Below are 20,924 nucleotides of genomic sequence, written 5' to 3' on the forward strand. Positions count from 1 at the left end.
GCTCTTTATGATCTGATTCCGCTTTCCTCCCCAACTCATTGTGTTCCTTAAAACATACCATGCTGTCCAGCTGTATTAAATGGCTTGCATTTTCTTGAACATGTGCTATGTATGCCATCAGTACCTTGTACATACTTTTTTATCTGACTGGAAGGCCCTCCTTTCTTTGTTTCCCTAACTCCTACTTCTTCAGTCTTCAACTGAATTGTCACTTTAGTTAGGGGCTCAGTAAATGTTGGTTTAAAGAGTAAATGAGAAGAATGCCGAAGAATAAGGATTGTGAACCACTGAAGTGGATTTCTGCACGAATTTCTGGAGTCTCTTTCCCTAAAGGGCAATTTTAGATGGCAATGTTTCTGGAATAGTTTGAGGGTAGCCTTTTGTCGGTTTTATGTAAATGCTAAGAAGAGAGCATTTGAGTTTGGTATTTGGAGTAGGAGTAGACAGGAACTCACTAAAGAGTTACTTCAGAAGAGAAAGTCATTATGGATGATGGTCTCATGTTCTTATCTGCAAGAGGGATTACCCCTTTTAGTTTTGCTTCCTATTTTTTAACAGCTAAGATTTCCTGTTCCAGAAAGAGTGAGCTTACATTAAAAAGCATTAAGTATCTTTAGTTTTCTTTTAAATTTGACTTATGTTCTGATGATAGTTACTTCCTGGGGGTTTCCAACCTTGGGAAAAAAGTTAATAACATTTTTTTAGGTTTATTATGAGAACTATAGTTTAATCAATATAAAATGTACAGCGCCTTGTGTGTAATTAAGTAGTTAATAAAGGATATCTATAAATTGTTATAAATTATCATTATTGCTAAGCATTTAAAAATGATCCACCATTTTGCAGAGACTTAAACATCACCTATATCCAGAGTCCCTGCTGTGGCGTGTTAGGTCACATGTTTGAAAATGAATGGAAATGGCAATTAAGGAGGAGCAAGGAACAAGTTTTTGTTTCCATTTAGTTGAAGGAAACTTATCAAGGAAGAATCTTTGCAGCTTTTAAGGACAGAAGATAAATAAATTGGTAGCCTTAGTGGAGACAAAGTAGAAAGAGAGACAAATTCACAACGATGAGGAGGTAGATAATGAAGGAAATGAAAGGTAAGAGGTTTACTTTTGAGGAAAAGAAGGATGGATAGTGGAGACAGAAAAAAAATAAGATAGGCTGGCATAGTGGCTCATGCCTGTAATCCCAGCACTTTGAGAGGCTGAGGCAGATGAATCACTTGTCAGGAGCTCAAGCTCAACTGGCCAGTATGGCAAAACTCCGTCTCTACTAAAAATACAAAGATTAGCTGGGCTACTTGGGAGACTGAGGCACCAGAATTGCTTGAACCTAGGAGACGGAGGTTGCAGTGAGCTGAGATCATGCCACTGCACTCCAGCCTGGATAACGGAGCAAGATTCTGCCTAAAAAAAGAAAAAAAAGAAAAAGGAAAGAAAAGAAATAAAAATAAAAATAGTAAGATATATAATTGTGAGTTATCACAAGAATGCCATTAAAACTGTGTTAGTTGGGGGAACCGCGAGCTCCTCGCGGCTGGGTGGGGACCGTCCTCGCGGTGGTGGCCTCCACCCTGGCCTCCCGCTTAGCTGAGGCTTCTGGAAGGGTCGCAGAGTGTCTGTTGATGCAAGAAGCCGGGCCCTGACTGGCGGGACAGATTTGCCCAGCCGCTCAGCAGAGCATCTGTAGGTCGGAAGTGGGGGTTGTATTGGGCTATGCTTTTTGTCTAATGATGTTAGACACATTTGGCCCAGGAATTGCTAACAAACATATAGTGCAGTGGTGGCTTAAGAAGTTTTGCAAAGGAGAAGAGAGCCTTGAAGATGAGGAACGTGATGGCGGGCTGTGGGAAGTTGACAATAACCAATTGAGAGTAATCATCGAACTACATGAAAAATTACAGAAGAACTCAGCATTTACTATTCTACAGTAATTAGGGTCATTCGGCATTTGAAGCAAATTGGAAAGGTAAAAAACTTTGATAAGTGGGTGCCTCGTGAGCTGAGTGAAAATCAAAACTATCGTTTTGAAGTGTAGTCTTGTATCCTACGCAACAACAGCAAACCATTTCTCAATCGGATTTTGACGAGCAATGAAAAGTGGATTTTATACGACAACCAGCTCGGTGGTTGGACCAAGAAGCAGCTCCAAAGCACTTCCCAAAGCCAGACTTGCACCAAAAAAGGTCATGGTCACTGTTTGGTGGTCTGCTGCCGGTCTCATCCACTACAGTTTTCTGAATCCTGGCGAAACCACTACATCTGAGAAGTATGCTCAGCAAATTGATAAGATGCACCGTAAAACTGCAAGGCCTGCAGCCGGCATTGGTCAACAGAAAGGGCCCGATTCTCCATGACAACACCTGACTGCATGTGGCACAACCAACGCTTCAACAGTTAAAGGAATTGGGCTGTGAAGTTTTGCCTCATCCACCATATTCACCTGACCTCTTGGCAACTGACTACCACTTCTAGCATCTTGACAACTTTTTGCAGGGAAAACCCTTCAGCAGGATGCAGAAAATGCTTTCCAAGAGTTCTTTGAATCCTGAAGCAAGGATTTTTATGCTACAGGAATAAATAAACTTATTTCTCATTGGCAAAAATGTGTTGATTGTAATAGTTCCTGTTTTGATTAATAAAATATATTTGAGGCCGCACGCAGTGGCTCACGCCTGTAATCCCAGCACTTTAGGAGGCCAAGGCGGACGGATGACGAGGTCAGGAGATCGAGACCATCTTGGCTAACACGGTGAAATCCCATCTCTACTAAAAATACAAAAAATTAGCTGGGCGTGGTGGTGGGCGCCTGTAGTCCCAGCTACTCGGGAGGCTGAGGCAGGAGAATGGTGTGAACCCGGGAAGCGGAGCTTGCAGTGAGCCGAGATTGCGCCACTGCACTGCAGCCTGGGCAACAGAGCCAGACTCCGTCTCAAAAAAAAAAAAAAAAAGTTTGAGCCTTGTTACAATGATTTAAAATTCGCAGTCTGGAAATGAACTTTTGCACCAACCTAATATTTCTATGGTAAATCCTTGCAAACGTGAAAACAATGCATTTGGCCCAGTGCTTTGTGGTTGTGTACTCTTTTTCTTTCTTTTTAAAATAGATGGCATTAGCCAGGCATGCTGGCTCACGCCTATGATCCCAGCACTTTGGGAAGATGAGGTGGGTGGATCACCTGAGGTCAGGAGTTCGAGACCAGCCTGGCCAACATGGTAAAAACCTGTCTCTACTGAAAATACAAAAAAATTAGCTAGGCATGGTGGTGGGTGTCTGTAATTCTAGCTACTTTGGGAGGCTGTGACACAACAATCATTTGAACCCAGGAAGTGGAGGTTGCAGTGAGCCAAGATCGTACCATTGCACTCCAGCCTGGGCGACGAGTGAAATTCTGTCTCAAAAAAAAAAAAAAAAAAACAGTTGGGGTCTCACTGTGTTGACCAGGCTGGTCTCGAACTCCTGGCCTCTGGTGATCCTCCCATCTTGGCCTCCCAAAGTGTTAAGATTGCAGTCATTAACCACTCCACCCTGCCTGGTTGTGTACTCTTTCAAAAATTAAGTTTTTAATATTAAATGCTGCTTCTAGATATATTGTAAAAATTCACCTATCAATGAGTTTTTTTATTAAAAACATTGCAATTGTACTAGACTTTAAAACAAATACTAAGTAGTAATTTAGGCTTCGATGTTGGTTTATAGTTTTCTCATTTCTTTCATTTAATAGCTCTGTAAATGAAGCAGTTACTTCCATTTTCCTGAGGTGCAGGAACTGTGGCCCAGATAAGTTAAGTGACCTGCACAATGTTATATGTCCAATAAGTGAGACTGGAGCTCTGATCTAGTCCCTTTGACATTAAAGTTTGTGCAGTAAACCAGCTATGTCAGTTTGCCACATTTGTAATAGCGTTCAATCAATTTTCACTTAAAGGTTTAATATTAAAGTAGTAGCAAGAATTCATAACCTTAATTGGCTTTAACTGCTTTTCTTCCCCTGAAAACAGATGCATATGTACACATGCACACAGATTGCTTACACTATCAGCACATAGTAGGCCTTTGCATGTCGAGGTCCATGCTGTGGTGCCTTTTTTTTTTTTTTTTTGGCTCGGTGTTTTGACTGCAAGTCTTTTTGGATAGAACTTTATAGTTAGAAAGTAGCTTTCTAACACTTGGATGGGTTTTATAGGCACAAAAAACAAGTCTTATACTAGCTGTAGTTTATTTTTTGAGTTCTTATTAATGAGGAGCATCCACTTTTGCATTGACAGTGGTTTCAAGATTGCTTTATCAGCCTTTAAAGGATTCTTGACTAGGTGTGCACATCAGAACTGCCAGGTCCCCAGTGGTTCTGAAGCAATAAGCTTTGAATGGGCTCTGGCATCAGCACTTTTACTGAGCTTCACAGATAATTCTGATGCATACTCCAGGCCTGAACCACTGATCGATTTGAAACATGCATAACAAAGCAAAAAAAGTTTTGTTTCACCTTTTGAAATACAGTTAGCTCTTTTACCATGTCGGAGATTATTCATTCAGAGAGACAGGTCCTTGCTCCGGTGTGGCCCTTGTGTGTGTGCATTAGCTCAGCACCTGCCCGCACTGCAAGCCCCAGTAGGATGTGCCTTGTCCTTCCCTGTTTCAGCCCTTAACACAATACCTGGTACAGAGTATGCAGTGGGCATCTGTTGAATGAATGCTTTTCCCAGTAGCAGTGTATTCATACAATATTAATGTAGTCGTCCCCTGGTTTACAGATAAAACTGAAAGCACTAAGTGCCCAGTGAGTGAGACCCAGGTGTTCTTCCTCCACCCCTAGTGGTCCCCTGGGCAGGTCTTTTTTTGTAACACCCACCAGTCTGTTCTGTAGTCAATCATTGATTGACTTGTCTGTGAACTTGAGAGGAGGAACTGTTTCACAGTTTCATTAGCACAGAGTAAACATGTTTGCCATGCAAGGTTATTTTACATCTGCATTTAAGTGATAAATGTTGAGTCAGTGAAAAGTTTTGATTAAACAATAGTTGTAGATGCGCTAGGTTTTTCAAATCACTAATATCAAGTGGAGACTGTTTTTACTTGTAAGGGTATTGCTTTTGCGATAGCATAAATAATGGTTTTCCTTTTTTGTAATGTAAATTAATTGCTGGCAACTTTTGTATTCCCATAGACCGGGGAAGCTTAATTGCCTTTGTAAGTACTTATGTACAACTTTGTCTCAAATTTTCTGTAATAGTTTATGCTTTATTACTATATATGTACTAAGATTTTATCTGACTTCTGTTTATATCGTTTGTACAATTACATGGTTGTAAAATAAACTTTTAAACCTCAAAAAAAACTGTTAGTTATGACAGTGCTAGCTGCTATAACACAAAAATGCTGAAATATCAGTGGCTTAACATAAAAGTATTTTCTGCTTGTGTTACAGCCTGGTAGAAAAGTTCCTGTGGCCGGGCGCAGTGGCTCACGCCTGTAATCCCAGCACTTTGGGAGGCCGAGACCATCCTGGCTAACACGGTGAAACCCCGTCTCTACTAAAAATACAAAAAATTAGCCGAGTGCGGTGGCCGGCGCCTGTAGTCCCAGCTACACGGGAGGCTGAGGCAGGAGAATGGCGTGAACCCAGGAGGCGGAGCTTGCAGTGAACCAAGATCACACCACTGCACTCCAGCCTGGGCCACAGAGCCAGACTCCGTCTCAAAAAAAAAAAAGAAAAGTTCCTGGTTAGGCAGCTCTCTTCCTTATGAATAACTAAATTCTTAATTACAACATTAGTCATACCCAGGGACAATTTTGCTTTATTCTTCATGTTATGTAAAATGCTCACCTACTTAATAGTGCCCCTTCCTGCATTTAAAAAGGAAATGTACAGGGCTAAAAGTAAAACTTTTTCTTTCTTTTTTTTTTTCCCTCCTATGAGGAAGGAATAACTTCCACAAGGCCTTTCCAATCAGTAAATTAGGTCCTGTGTACCTGAGGACACAAAACAAAAATTAGGTTTTGTGTCCTCAATTCAGAAGGTCCTGTTTTGGTCATCTGGACATCTTACAGCTGATAAATGAATAGCAGTAGATCATTTTCCATCCCATTTAAACTCTTCTTCTTAAATCTATGTTAATCAACATAGATTTTTATATGGAGAAAAATGCAGATTAAAATATTTGAGGAGAAGCAATCTTGAATGGAAGGAGACAATGGGCGGGAGGAATATGGAGAATAAATGAAAGAAGGAATCCTGGGCTGGATCTGGCTTGACACTGCTAGAGTCTCTCTAGGCCTGGCATCATGGGAATTTGGTAGATTTACTCTTTGAAGACTGTTCAGTCCTGCTCACTGCCAGGACTTTAATGAGGCTTAACTATAATCCCTTTCTAACCACCATCCTACCTGTGCCATGTTACAGCACCGATAGAGGCACAGTTAATAGAGCCAAATGGTTTCCTAGAAATTTCCCACAGCAAAGATAGTGGTTGCAGATGTCAATTCTGCCTTTAACCTTGTAATTTCTGTCATTGCTATTATCATAGATAATTTATGCTATCATAATAATTTATGCTATTAGTATAGATAAAAAGTAAAGGTATATGAAGACATATATGGCATGGACCCTTTACCTCTCTGACCTTATTTTCTATACTTAACCCACTCAGCCCCAGTCACCTCTGAGCCATCCTGGTTTTCCTCAGGCATAATAGGCAGGCTCTGTATTCTAGCTCAGTGTTGTCCAAAATAAACAAAATGTGAGCCACATATGTAGTTTTAAGTTTTCTAGTAGCTCCATATCAAAAGACAAAAAGAAGGAAGTGAAAATCATTTTAATAACTTATTTAACCAAATATATATTAATGGGATGTTTCACCATTTTTTAAATACTGTGTGTTTGAAATCCTGTGAATATTTTACACAGGCAGTAGCATTTCTCATTTGGATATGAAATTTCCATTAGAAATACTTGATCTGTATATACACTTTATAAAATTTATAGTTGAAATATAGATTTACATGCCTGAGTTGTTTCAAATATACTTAAAATTTTTCCTATAAATCAATTATCAGTTTTTAAATTTAAATTAAATGCAGTTAAAAATTTGTTTTTATAAACCAAATCACATTTCAAATGCACAGTAACTACATGTGGTGGCTAGTGGCCATTGAACAATACACTTCCAGCTATTCTCTCTGTAAGGAATACTTTCCTACAGCTAATCACTTGTTTAAGTCCCTTACCTTCTTCAGGTTTTTGCTAAAATTCACTCTCTCAGTGAGGCCTACCTTGATCACTCTATTTAATACTATAGTATGCCCCAACTCCCCACACTTCACATTTCTTCATTCTTACTTTATCTCTTTCACTGCGTAATTACTAATTTATTATTTTCATTGTTTATTGCCTTCCTCCTTTTTTTCTACTACTTGATGGATGTGAGCTTCCTGGAGGCAGGGATTTTTATTTTGTTCACTGATAACATCCCAACACCTAGAATAGTGCTTAGCCTGTGGTAGGTGCTCAATAAACATTTGTAGATAAAACGTAATGAATGAATGAGTCATTGTAAAAACTTATTACAATTAGAAATAAGTATATACTAGATTCAAGATATAATTCAGAAAGAGTTAAAAGCATTGCTGAGCAAATCTCTCTTAACTAAATCTTGAATATATTCTCTGTAACTTATACCATTTTAAGCTGGAAGTAATGGGGAGAGAAATGAGGAGTTTAAAATGAGATTAAAAGAAGCTTAAATCTCTAGTTAGGAAGACAAGATTCACAAAAAGAAAATATGAAAAAATCCTGAATTTTGCTGAAAAAATTAGAAAATGGACTTACAATAAGGTCTCTCTGGTTGTGCCATATATATTCCTTTGATGAGAATTTCCCAATAGATATTTAAGTAGTAATATATATGTGTGTGTGTGTGTGTATATATATAAAGTAGTTATGTATTTATATGTATTTGACAGAGACGGAGAACATAAAAACAAGAAAGTTAAAAGTATTATAAAGCCTGCACTTGAGAATTAGTTTAAAACAATGATAGTGAAAAATAGAATAATTTTGGCATTAACATTGAATTTATACAAATCTTTTAGAGATTCATGTATTATACAAAGTTCTGAGGAAAAAATATTTTGAAACTAGAATTATATACTATCCCAACTGTTCATCAGATTCACATTTCAAAAATGAAAGCACTGAAAATGTTTATCTTCCATGCATCCTTTTTAAGGAAATACTTTCAGAATATATTCCTACAAAACAAAGATAAATCAAAAAGCTGTAGATACAGTAGCATGAGACAAAAATTAAATTAAAAAAAAAAAAACACTGTAGAATACAAGAAATGGAAAAAGTACCTAGGGATTCCATTGAAAGATTTTTTAATCTTCTAGTTGTTGGCCTGGAGAGCAGTTTGTCCAGGTTAGAATTGGTCTTCAAGAATAAGAACAAAATGGATTCCAAGCAATAGAATTGGAAATAGAAGCACATTAGGTATATAATGGAGACAAATATTACTTTTCCCAACAACCACTACGATCACCACTACCATCACCACCAAAAAAGGCACTCAGAAACTAAAGGAAAAATAAAAAATTTTAGTGATCTAAATATGAAAGAAACAAAAAGTGGGGCACGATTTTAAGGGATTAGTGGAGTATGGGAAAGGAGCATTCATTTGATCTTGACATAAAAATGTTTTGAGTGTGAATAGTGATCATGACATTGAAACAGCGGAGATGGAAATAAAATCCTAACTTATGTCTTGTCTTTATACTAAAGAGTATACACCTGATTGCAATAAACTTGCAGTAAACCATATTTTTTTAATTTTTAATTTTAGAATAGACCTGTACTGAAAGCATGGCTACGGAACAAAAAGCAAATGTTATTACATTTTGACAACATAAAGATAAAAGAACTACTGATGGAAATTGGGAGGTGAAAGGCAGAAAGGAGATGAAGGGAAGGGTAACAGTGCTAATGTCCTCTTATTACAAAATGAATACCAAAAAGAGAATATTGAAAGTGGACGCTATAAAATATACTAACAATATTGTTTCAATTATCAGTGTTGGTAGAAAGATGGGAGTTGGAATATTGAGTAAATTGGTTTTTTTTGAGACAGGGTCTCACTCTGTTGCCCAGGCTGGAGTGTGGTGGTGAGATCATGGCTCACGGCAACCTCCACCTCCCAGGTTCAAGCGATTCTCCTGCCTCAGCCTCCCAAGTAGCGGGGATTACAGGCACCTGCCACCATGCCTGGCTAACTTTTGTATTTTTAGTAGAAACGGGGTTTTACCATGTTGGCCAGGCTGGTCTCGAACTCCTAAGCTCAAGTGATCTGCCCACCTCGGCCTCCCAAAGTGCTGGGATTACAGGCGTGAGTAATGGTAGCCATAGTGGTGGTGAGTTCAATCAAGGAGGGAGTGTTTGCAAAGCAAAAATTGTGAGGTGCACCTCTTACCACCACAAAGTTCAAAAACAAACAATTACAAATATGGCGGGCTCACTGAGTGCTTTTCTACTGAATCATTTAATCTTGTGCATTTGTATTATTATTGTATGCTTTAGGAATTTTTATTTTACAATAATTTGTATTCATCCATTCATTTCCAAACCTCTCTCCTAACATGCCCATCTGTGGGATGTGGGAAGAAACCAGAGTCCCTAGTGAAAACCCACACAGACGTGGGGAGAATGTGCAAGCTCCACACAGACAGTGGCCCTGGCTGAGAATCAGGTTTTTTTCTCATTAATGTTATAATGAAATGGCCTTATTCAAGGACCTCTTGAACCTCCCACACTCTGATACAACCCTCCAACACACACACACACACACGCACACACACACACTCTTGTTGAAATCATTGTCATAGAGACTCCTGTACTTGATGAGAATGCGTGTCTCTCACTGCAATAGGGGGAAAGAAAGTTGAGAATTAAAGCCTAGAGACCTAAAATCTTACCAGTAGGATGTGTCCACAAATATAATAATATATTACATTATAATGTATACATATACTAGTATGTTGTATTATATAACATCAATATATTAAATATAATAAAGCAATATAATCATTATATATTGAATGTTGTAGGGATAATATGCATTGTTTTGAAACTACTAAATAGGTATGTGTTTCATTCCCTTTATAAAGTCTGTCTGTACTCCAGTAACCTTTAAGATTATCCTTAGTGGTCTAAAGGAAGGAAAAGGCTGATAATGCCAGAACAAGATAGGATTATCAACATAGGATAAAGGCAAAAGAAGTATCACATAGGAAGTATGCCTAACAGGAATTGGGAGTAGAAGACCTGATTCTAGAACGGAGAAAAGGAGAAAAGAGAATTCAGACTCCTGTGGCTCCTCTGGACTGAAACCCTAGAAGGGGTTGATGTAGGGGTTTAGAAACACAGTAGTAATTTTCAGGGAATCCTTTAGCAGCAGAGATTTTTTCGTTTCATACTTCTTGTGTTACAGGATCTTTGGGGTGTTGATTTTCTTCCCCTGTAAACCTCTGTTGCCAGTGGGTCCTTTGCCCGAGTTCTTGTCCTGCGTCCAGGAAGAATGAAGTATGCAGACAAATGAAGGGTGAGGAAGAAGAAGGCCCTGGAGAGGGCAGCTCCTCTCTGCTCTCTGGTCATCCTGAGGTCTGCTCCTCTCTGCAGGCAGGTCGCTTGGCAGTCTCTGCAGATCTCTGAAGCTATTAGCAGAGAGGGTAGCTCCTCTCTGCTGCTGGTCATCCTGTCGTCTGCTCAACTCTGGCTGAGCCCAGCTATTTATGGGCCTCAGAGGAGAGGAAGTGCATGCTGTTTGGCCCATGAGTGGTCATGGGCAGGCCTAAAAGGCACCAGTGTCCACCCCAGTCAGTGGAGCTGGCAACCCGGCCCCCAGCCTTCAGGCCCTCCCTGAGCTGACAGAGGGACCTCACTGGAGACCCACCCCCTTCCACCTCTGCCTCCCACTGTTCATGATGCCTGGGCTCAGCCTGACTTTGCTCCAAGATTGGAGTGGGAGCCAACAGCAGGGAGAAGCCAAGCAGTGGGAGCAGGCACTTCCGAGCTTGTGAGGACAGGGGGAGCCTTCCCAGGTCCCCAAGAGTACAGGGATACCTGAGTCTGCTGCCATAGTTTGAGCAATTGCACCGCTGCCCAAAAGGGCAGGGCTCCTGCCTGCTCTGTGGAACAGGCAGCCCTGGCCACACCTTCCTGCCACAGCTGGGATGATGGCCTACCATCATAGGCCAACTGGAGTGGCTGCCACCATCACTTGGGCGTACTGGAGAATTTTTAAGGTCTCTTAGAAGAAGCATTATATTTAACAAGTTGAACATAACAAAGTAGAATGAATTGAGAAAGGACAAAAGATCCTCTCCAGTTTTCTAAAATCAAAGTTGTCATGATAGAATTCCTAGGTTTCCCTTGGGCTTAGGGAAGGTAACTGGGGTACAAACAAGTTTATGATCTTCTGTAAGAAGATGCCCACCAAGGGCAAGGGAGTGCATCTTGAGTTTGTGGGAGGGCCACCGAACAGGGTGAGAGGGCATGGAAATTGTTTGTCTTTAGAATGCCCAGTGCCAGGAGGCTATGATGAGGCAATTTAGCAACCAGCTTCCCAAAATCTATAAAAATTACTAAGTTACTGAGCTAGCAATTAAACGTCACCATTGCTGGAGACCAGACTAACAGCTAGAACTAACAGAACAAAGAACAAACTACAATTTTTCCCAATGTCAGAATGTCATAGTGTGAGGAATCATGTGCAAAAAGGAGTATGTATTTCTCTTTATTGGAAATCAGCTTAGTTCACAAACCCCCATGTTAACAGTAAAAACTAATGGTAAAAACACTTAATCTTGTCAATTAAAATTTAGTCACTTCTAAGTTGAAACAGTTTTCTTTGAATAAATATTTAAATTCATAGTTCTTTTTCTTCCTAAGAGCAGTGGCCTGCCATTGGATAAATATCTTGTTCTGGTGCTGACCTCTAGCGGTCATTGGCCTTCCCTGAGGTATCTGATCCTGCTTGGTCTTTGGATGATAGAAATTTGCATTCACTACTGTAATGTCCTGCCTTGGCATCCAGTCCCTAAGATACAAGTACCTTGTATTTATCTTACTACAACTCTAGGCCTCTTTGGCTCACCTAGTTCTCTTTCCTCATCTTTCATGGAAGATCTTTCCTTATCTTCATTTTGTGTATTTCATTTTCTCCCTGAAATACACAAATTTCAGGGAGTATGTAGGCAAGCTAGTTTTTGTTGTTATTTGTTAAAATTTGCTTTATTTAGGTATGATTAATATAAATAAAATTCACAAATTTGAAGTGTACAGTTTTGTGACTTTTGACGAATGTGTATCATCACGTAACATCTACTACAATCATGATATAAAACATTTCATCACCCAAATAATGTTCCCTCATGCTCATATTGTGGCATGTATTAATAGTTCATTCTTTTTCAAAGCATGGTTATTGAGATATAATTCACATAATTCACATACAATACAATTCATTTAGGAAGATTGGATAAAGAAAATGTGGTACATATACACCATGGAATACTATGCAGCCATAAAAAAGAATGAGATTATGTCCTATACAGGAACATGGATGAAGCTAGAGGCCATTATCCTTAGCAAACTGATGTAGGAACAGAAAACCAAATACCACATGCTCTCACTTGTAAGTGGAAGCCAAATCGTGAGAACACATGGACACAAAGAGGGGACCAACAGGCACTGGGGGCCTACTTGAGGGTGGAGGGTGGGAAGGGGAAGAGGATAGAGGATCAGAAAAAAGTAACTGTTGTGTACTAGGCTTAGTACCTGGGTGATGAAATAATTAGTACAACAAACCCCTCTGAGACGAGTTTACCTATATAACAAACCTACGCATGTACCCTTGAGCCTAAAATAAAAGTTTAAAAGAAAAGAAATTCATTTAAAGTATTCGCTTGTATGAGTTTGTTTTTAAGAAATGAAGTCTCATTCTGTTGCCCCAGTGGCCTTGAACTCCTGGGCTCAAGTGATCCTCCTTCAGCTACCCCAACCACTGTGCATGGCTTAAATAGTTTTTATTGTGTGTCAAGATTTGTGCAACCATCACTGCAGTCATTTTTAGAACTACTGATACATGCAACAACATGGATAGATTTCATAGTGTTATGCTAAGAAGTTAGTCATAAAAAATGACATACTGACTGTATGATAATAGTTACATGTCTTGCTAGGAAAGGCAAAACTGGTGACAGGAAGAAGATCAGTGACTTCCAGAGCCTTGGGTGAAGGGAGGAGATTGACTACAAAGGATATGTGGTGACTTTTTTGGGGAGATGAAATGTTTTCAGTACTCTAAAAAGAAGCCTAGTATGCATTAACAGTCTTCCTTACTTCCCCATTATACGTCCAGCCCTAAAAAAAAAAAAAAAAAAAAAAAAATTAATCTATTTTCTGTCTGTATAGATCTGTCTATTCTGGACATTTCATGTAAATGTATCAGTACTTAATTCCTTTTTTTTTTTTTTTGAGACAGAGTCTGTCTCTGTCACCCAGGCTGGAGTGCGGTGGCGCTATCTCAGCTCACTGTAACCTCCACCTCCCGGGTGCAAGCGATTTTCCTGCCTCAGACTCCTGAATGACTGGGATTACAGGCACACGCCACCATGTCCGGCTAATTTTTGTATTTTTAGTAGAGACAGGGTTTCACCATGTTAGCCAAGCCAGTCTCAAACTCCTGACCTCAAGTGATCCCCCTGCCTCGACCTCCCAAAGTCCTGGGATTACAGGCATGAGCCACTGCATTCGGCCTTAATTCCTTTTTGTGGTGGAATCATATTCCACTGCGTGGGTATATCACAGTTTGTATATCCATTTACTAGTTGGTGGACATTTGGATTGAAATCTAGACCACTTTTTGGCTATTATATTTATAGATAAGACTGCTGTGAACATTTGTGCACAAGTTATTGTGTGAACATACCCAAGATGTAGGCCTCAGAGTGGAATTTCTGGATCTTGGGCATATACCCAAGATATATTCCTAGGAGTGGAATTTCTGGATCATGTAGTAACCCTATGTTTAACATTTTGAGGATGTTTGTTCCTTTTTATTGTTGAGTGCTATTTCATTTGTTTGTCCATTTACCAGTTGATGGACATTTGGGTTGTTTCTACCTTTTGACTACTATGAATCAACCTGCTATGAACTTTGACAGGTGTGAGCACACACTTTAATAATTTCTTTTAAGTATAATAAATTCCTATAAGTAGAATTACTGGGTCATATGGTAAATATATAAGTTTATGAAAATTGCCAAATTGTTTTTTAAAAAATAGCTGTATCATCTTGCATTCCCATCAGCAATGTATGAAAGTTTTGGTAGCTCCGTACTCTCATCAACATTTTATGTTGTTAGTCTTTAGTTTTAACCATTCTAGTGGATGTATAGTGGTTTTAATTTGCATTTACCTGATGCTGATAATGTTGAACGTCGTTTTCTACTTGTTTGTCATTTATATATCTTCCTTTGTGAAGTGTCAATTCAGATCTTTTGCCCATAATCATTCAATAAAATAAAGTAATCATTTTATCCTTGCTTGGAAAAGCTACAGTTTTTATTCAATCCAGTGTAGCTTAGTCTGCATCTACCATGGAACTGAATGTAGATGGAGAAAAACACAACCATCTTAAGTGGTTTCATTTTAAATTCAAGTAGGCCCTTAATGCAGCCCAGCAATCATAATGCATTCACTCTTCTCCTTTTCTAGATGACTGTTTCATTCTTTCTCCAATTTCTTCAGATCTCTGTCACTTAAACCATCATCTTTTGTTACTACTTTTTTGAGAAAATTGAAGCAAGTAGAAAAGAATTTTTATTGCAACCACTTCTTTCCAGTATCTGCCAATATACTGTGCCTTTCCTCCTGTTCATATTATATGAACTGCTCCTGTTCTTATCTAAGCCCACCTCATCTGCTTGTATGCTATGTCTCATCCCCTTTTGCCTACTCTAGAAGATTAACCCAATCATTCTACCCTCTCTCTCCTATATTATTAGTTTTTTCCTCTATCTACTAGATCATATCCAACATGCTGGGTTTTTTCTGCTTTAAAAATCTTTCTGGCTGGGCGCAGTGGCTCATGCCTATAATCCCAGCACTTTGGGAGGCCAAGGCGGGCAGATCACTTGAGGCCAGCAGTTCAAGACCAGCCTGGCCAACATGGTGAAACCCCATCTCTACTAAAAATATAAAAATTAGCCAGGCTTGGTGGTGGGCAGCTACTCAGGAGTCTGAGGCAGGAGAATCGCTTGAACTGGGGAGGCAGAAGCTGCAGTGAGCCGAGATAGGGAGGTGGAGGCTGCAGTGAGCTGAGATCATGCCACTGCACTCCAGCCTGGGTGACAGACCGAGACTCTATCTCAAAAAAAAAAAATTTTTCTTGGACTCTTTTCTTTACCTTTTCCCCAGTCCCGCCATCAAGCTACTGCCTCATTCCTTTTATGTCCTTTATAGAAAAACTCCTTGAAAGAATTGAAGATATCAACCATCTCCAATATCTCCAATTCCTCTTTCCATTCTTTCTTAGGCCATTCTTACCAGGCTTTCATTCCCACTGTTCTATCAGACCTGTTCTTATCAAAACTTTCAATGTCCTCCACATTGCTAAATCCAATGGTCAGTTCTCAGTCCTCATCTTACTTGACCTATCAGAAGCTTTTAACACCTTTGATCTTCCCTTTGTTTTGAAAATATTTTCTTCACTTGAGTTCCAGGATGCTTTTTCCACACACAGTCTTCTCCATGTCAGTCAGTGACAACTCCATCCTTCCAGTTATTCAAGCTAAAAATCTTGGAACTATTCTTTACTCCCCTCTTTTTCTTGCAGCCCACATCTAGTTTGTCAGTGCATCCTATTGCCTCAATCTTCAAATTATATCCTGCATTTAAGTCTAAACATTTTTTGTTGTTGTTTTTGAGACGAGGTCTTGCTCTGTTGCAGGCTGGGGTGCAGTGGTACCATCATAGCTCACTGTAATCTGGAACTCCTGGGCTCAAGAGATCTTCCTGCCTCAGCCTCCCAAGTAGCTAGGACTACTTCCCAGCATGTGCCAACATGCCTGGCTAATTTTTAAAACTTTTTGTAGAGACAAAGTCTCCCTGTGTTGCCCTGGCCAGGACTCCTGGCTTCAAGCGATCCCCCTGCCCTGGCTTCCCAAATCTCTGAGATTACAAGCACTTTAACTGTATAATAAATTGGTATCTTTATAGATAATTTCCATTTTCTTTGTGAGTTATTACATTTTTGAAAATATAGTAGACTTTTAGAACCCACAAATGCTTTTCCTTATCATATCGGGAAATACTGTGTCTAACCTACAACAGTCAGATTTTTAACAGGCTCAAATAAAAATGGCCTGTTTCTAACAAGCAAACAACAACAAAGCAACAACATAAACATACACTCAGACATCCACTTCATACCATCATACACTCAGACATCCACTTCATACCACTTCAGCAACAGCAACAACACACATACATACACATCTACTTCTCATTATGTTTAATGCTGCCTTCCTGATTCAAGCCACCATAATCTCTGCTTGCATTATTATAATAACCTGTCAATTAGTCTTCTTACATTCACCCTGCAGACCATTCTCAGCATAACAGCCAGAGTGATCCTCTTAAAAAATAGATCATGTAATACCTCTTTTCAAAACCTGTGATTTGCTCCTTTTCTCTTAGAGTGAAAGCCAGTGTTCTTACAGTGGCCTACAAAGATTGACATGGTCTTCCCACCACCCCCTTACCTCTCTGACCCTTATCTTGTGCTACTCTGATATTCCAACCATATTGACCTGCTTACTGTTCCTCAAACAAAAGTAGGCATTCTCTTGTCTCAGGTCTTTTAGTACCTGCTATTCACTGTGTTTGATTACCACAGTCTTCATGACTGATCTCTTTCAAGTCTTTGCTCAAATATCACCTTTCAGTGAGTCTTCCCTAACAATCCAATTTAAATTGCAAACACTCCATGCACTCCTAGTCTCCTTTGTGCTGCTTATAAACGAAAGCCAAAACCATAGCACTCACTACATTCTAACATACTTGTATAATTTACATACTTATTTTAGTTATTTGACTACCTCCTCCCACAAGAATATAAACTTCACAAAGGCAAGATATTTATCCATTTTGTTCACTGGTATACCTCTAGTACCTAAAACAGTTCCTAGCACATTTTAAGGACTCAAGTATTTGTTCAATGAATGAATGAAAGAAATTTAGTTAAAAACTGGAACAAAGCAGGAATGGAACAAAATCACATTGGGTATAAACAAGGCCAAACTTGCCGTGAATGTCATCTCGCATTTGTTCTATTCTTTTTGATGAACGTTGTCGTTTGTGTGATATATAGATGAGTCTGGCAGGTTTTGGGAGCCCAGCAACAGGAGAACTTCTCTACCTCATTTCCTGTAGGCCTACATGCCTGGGACTTAAAAGCAGGTTATTGTGAGCCTAAGGCCTGAAAACATGCACACTCTCTTTTTTCTTTCTAACCAAACTCTTGCTTTTTAAAAAATGGTATTTCTGGGCGTGAGTCTGTGCTGTGTATTTAATCTTGGATTGCCAAGCCAGTGAGGTGGGAAAAGGTTGGAAGTTGTCTCAGTTCTAAAGAGTAGAGTTGGATTTTGTAAACATGGGTGTATTTCATGATAATTGAAAATGTTTTCTTGAAGTAATATATGTGTGTACAAAAAAATACACATATCATAAGTATATAGCTTGCTGAATTTTCACAAACTGAATGTGTCAATGTAATTGGCACCCATAGCAAAAAGCAGAACCCAGCTAACATCTCAGATGCTCCTCTGTGCCCTCCCAGTTACTAGCTACTACCCAGGGTGACCTCTGTTCTGACTTCTCATGCCTTGGAAGTGTTTTGCCTAATTTTGTTCTCGATATAAATTAAATCATATAGTATAAACATGCTTGTATCTCTTTTTGTACTCAAAATTTTGTGAGATTTATCCACATTGTTATATATGGTCAGAGTTTGTTCATTTTCAATGCTATATAAAATTTCACTGTATGAATATACTACAGTTTAACCATTCTACTATTGATGGACATTTAGATGGTTTCCAGTTTGGGGGTTATTATGAATAGTGCGACTATAAACATTCTATTAATGCATTGTGGTGTATGTATGCGTGAATTTCTTAGGACATTTTTGTGTTTTTTTAATCCACAGTCAGTGAACCCTAAGTGTTCCTCAGCATTGCAGTCAGTATATTTACCATGTATACGTTACGCAAATGAGAGCTTTAGTTGCAGGCATTGCCAAATCCTTCCCTCCTTAGTGTTATCACTGGACTTTGTCTATACTTGGGATTCTTAACATGTTGTATTTTGGTTAAGTATGCATATTCATGTTTTTTATTAGATCGTGAGTGCTTTTTAGTACTTTGTTTCACTTGCTTGTGTATCCCGACTCCTGACAAGGTACCTGAAATACAGTAAGCTAGTTGAGCGAATGGTGATAGCTGTCACCATTGCCAGTGATTAACAAAGCAAGTTCCCTTAGTTATGTGAATCACTTAGCCTAGAGTAAAATCCATGCTTTAGTTTGATATCTCAGTGTCAAAAGATTAGGAATGGGAAGTCATTTCTCTCTGAGAGAAGCCTAGAACTGTGGGCTCAGAACCGAACGTGCTGTGTGGCTAAAGGGAATGGCTATGGCTTTACCAGCCTCTTGGAGATTTAAAGTGTTAACAGCAGTGATTCCAAGGCATAGTGTGGGGGCCAGATATAAATAGCAGAACACAAGTAGCGTAATGTGTCACTGCCAAGCTACTGCTGGGGGTGTTTATAAAAAGAAAAGCATTCCCGTCTCAGCTCTCACTGTCAACAACATCCCATCCTGAAGACTCGCTTACCACAACTGAGAGTGGGGAGTCAGTTTGAGGCCTAGCATCATTTAAACTTCCTCCAAAGGCACAAAAGCCAGGTAAACCTTTTGACTTATTTACACTCAGACTAAAGAAATGAACAATTTTTAGGAAAATCCTGATCCAAAGCTTGCTTAAAATATATTGCCTTGTGACAGATATCTATTATCTTATATTCAAATCTTTTTTGGAAAGAGAAGTTTAACACAAAGTAGCATGTTGGTACTATATTTTAGTATTTTTAGTAAAAACAAAACAAAACTGCTTCTGAAGAAATATGGGAAATTGAGGCCAAAATGATCTATAAAAGGGAAGACTGTCTCCCTTCCCCTGTGCTGTTCATTCTCATTTTTAGAATCCAGAATATGGTGATTGGTAGGATAAAATAGAAGCTTCATTTGAGTTACAGTATCATAAATACTGGGATGAATATTAGGCATTCAGCCAATAGTTGTATAATCTTAGAATTGCTGCCTACCCAGTTCCTTCTTATTCTTGTTCCCGCCTTTAGAAAGTTATGCAACACACTTATTTTACCCTCAGGCTTCTCTTGATTGTGAGTATTTGTGGGAAGGGGGCCATCTCTGACAATCCACTGCTTTGTACCACTATGGCCTCATCATCTCCTGCATCCCACTCAAAAGGGCATGACTTAATGTGCAAAGAAGATAGAAGAATGGATAATGCGCATGGACATATTCCTGGAGAATTCTTAGAAACTGGGAGCTAGGGGACCTATTTGAGACTGCTGTTTTTCAGTCTGATCGTGTTATTTCCTGTGCATGCTGAGGGGAGATTTAGCGATGGGAAGAAAATTTGACTCCCAGTGACTGTGGTGGGAGAGATGACATGTCTGGAGGAGTATGGAAATGGACAGATTTAATCTTGAGCAAATCACTGAAATTCTAAGGAGTTTTTGTTTTCTCGTCTGTAGAATGAGAGCGTTAGACCACTAGATAAAGCCTAATTGCTTTTGTAGCCCGTTAGGAATTTATTGATAATCACTTCCTGACCATCATGCTATCCACTCGCATTCTAAATGAAAAAATACACAGTGTCATCCTATTCTACTCCCCTACATCTCTTTTTTGAGTCTACTGAATTGAAATTTCTTTATTTTAATTTAGAAGAGAAAAATGAAGACAGGACATTTTGAAATAGTCACCATGCTGCTGGCAACCATGATTCTAGTGGACATTTTCCAGGTAATGTTGGGAATGGGAAGCATGTGGTCATTGGAATGGAAATTCTTGATATAACATTACCTGAGGCATCTGTGTGGCTTGAGGGTGGAAATGAAAGTAGGTAGGATAGGTAAATTAATTTATTATAAGTAACTCTTTTCATTTTAAATGTGTGACACATTAACTGTAAAAAGTTAAAAAAATGAAAATTAAGCAAAAAGAGGAAAGTAAAGATTATTCATAATCCCTCCACTCAGAGGGAATGATTCCCAACCTGTTGGTGTATACAGGCTTCTTGGCTTTTTTCTATGTGTATACTGTTTTTAATTTTAAAAAATGGGTTCACACTGTACGTAGTATTTTTTCTTTGCATTTTCAGTTAATACTGTGCTGCATGTCTCACATGTCATCAGATATTCTGAAAATATGTTTTTCTCCAAATAAGATAATGCTGCATTGTTTGATTACATGTTTTCTAATTAATGATGATTTTCTCACTTTTTTTTCTGGCAGAACTTTTATGATTTTATTTGCAATTGACTCTTTAAGCATCTGTAACATATTTTTATGTAAAATATAATATTTCACTTGTTTTTTTCCCCCATGTTGTTAGCTGCCACATTACTTCTGTATTTGTGTACCATTTTAGACGCCTTTTTAAAAATATCTTAAATTCTTAAACTGTTATCCTTTTTTGAATTTAATATTCTAATCCATTTTCTATAGAATCATTGTGTATCCTGTTGCCTGTGTCACAGTATGTTTTTTATTGAA

The 20,924-nt window shown here is 38.9% G+C and overlaps 1 protein-coding gene across 6 annotated transcripts in view; it reads left to right on the top strand.

Annotated features, from left to right (window-relative positions):
• ART3 (ADP-ribosyltransferase 3) overlaps window positions 1-20,924 on the top strand; it is a 97,598-nt gene that overhangs the window by 41,049 nt on the left and 35,625 nt on the right. For 5 of the 6 annotated variants that reach the window (XM_021938497.2, XM_021938498.2, XM_021938499.2 and 2 more), the window contains exon 2: window positions 20,094-20,171. In XM_021938497.2, coding sequence (XP_021794189.2) covers window positions 20,103-20,171 — 69 coding nt within the window. In that variant the 5' untranslated portion in view covers window positions 20,094-20,102. Of the gene's footprint in view, window positions 1-18,897; window positions 19,026-20,093; window positions 20,172-20,924 lie in introns of those variants that run through there. The other variant, XM_031664509.1, reaches the window with a different exon arrangement.

This window comes from Papio anubis, chromosome 3, assembly GCF_008728515.1.
Source record: "Papio anubis isolate 15944 chromosome 3, Panubis1.0, whole genome shotgun sequence".
Classification (NCBI taxonomy): Eukaryota; Metazoa; Chordata; class Mammalia; order Primates; family Cercopithecidae; genus Papio; species Papio anubis.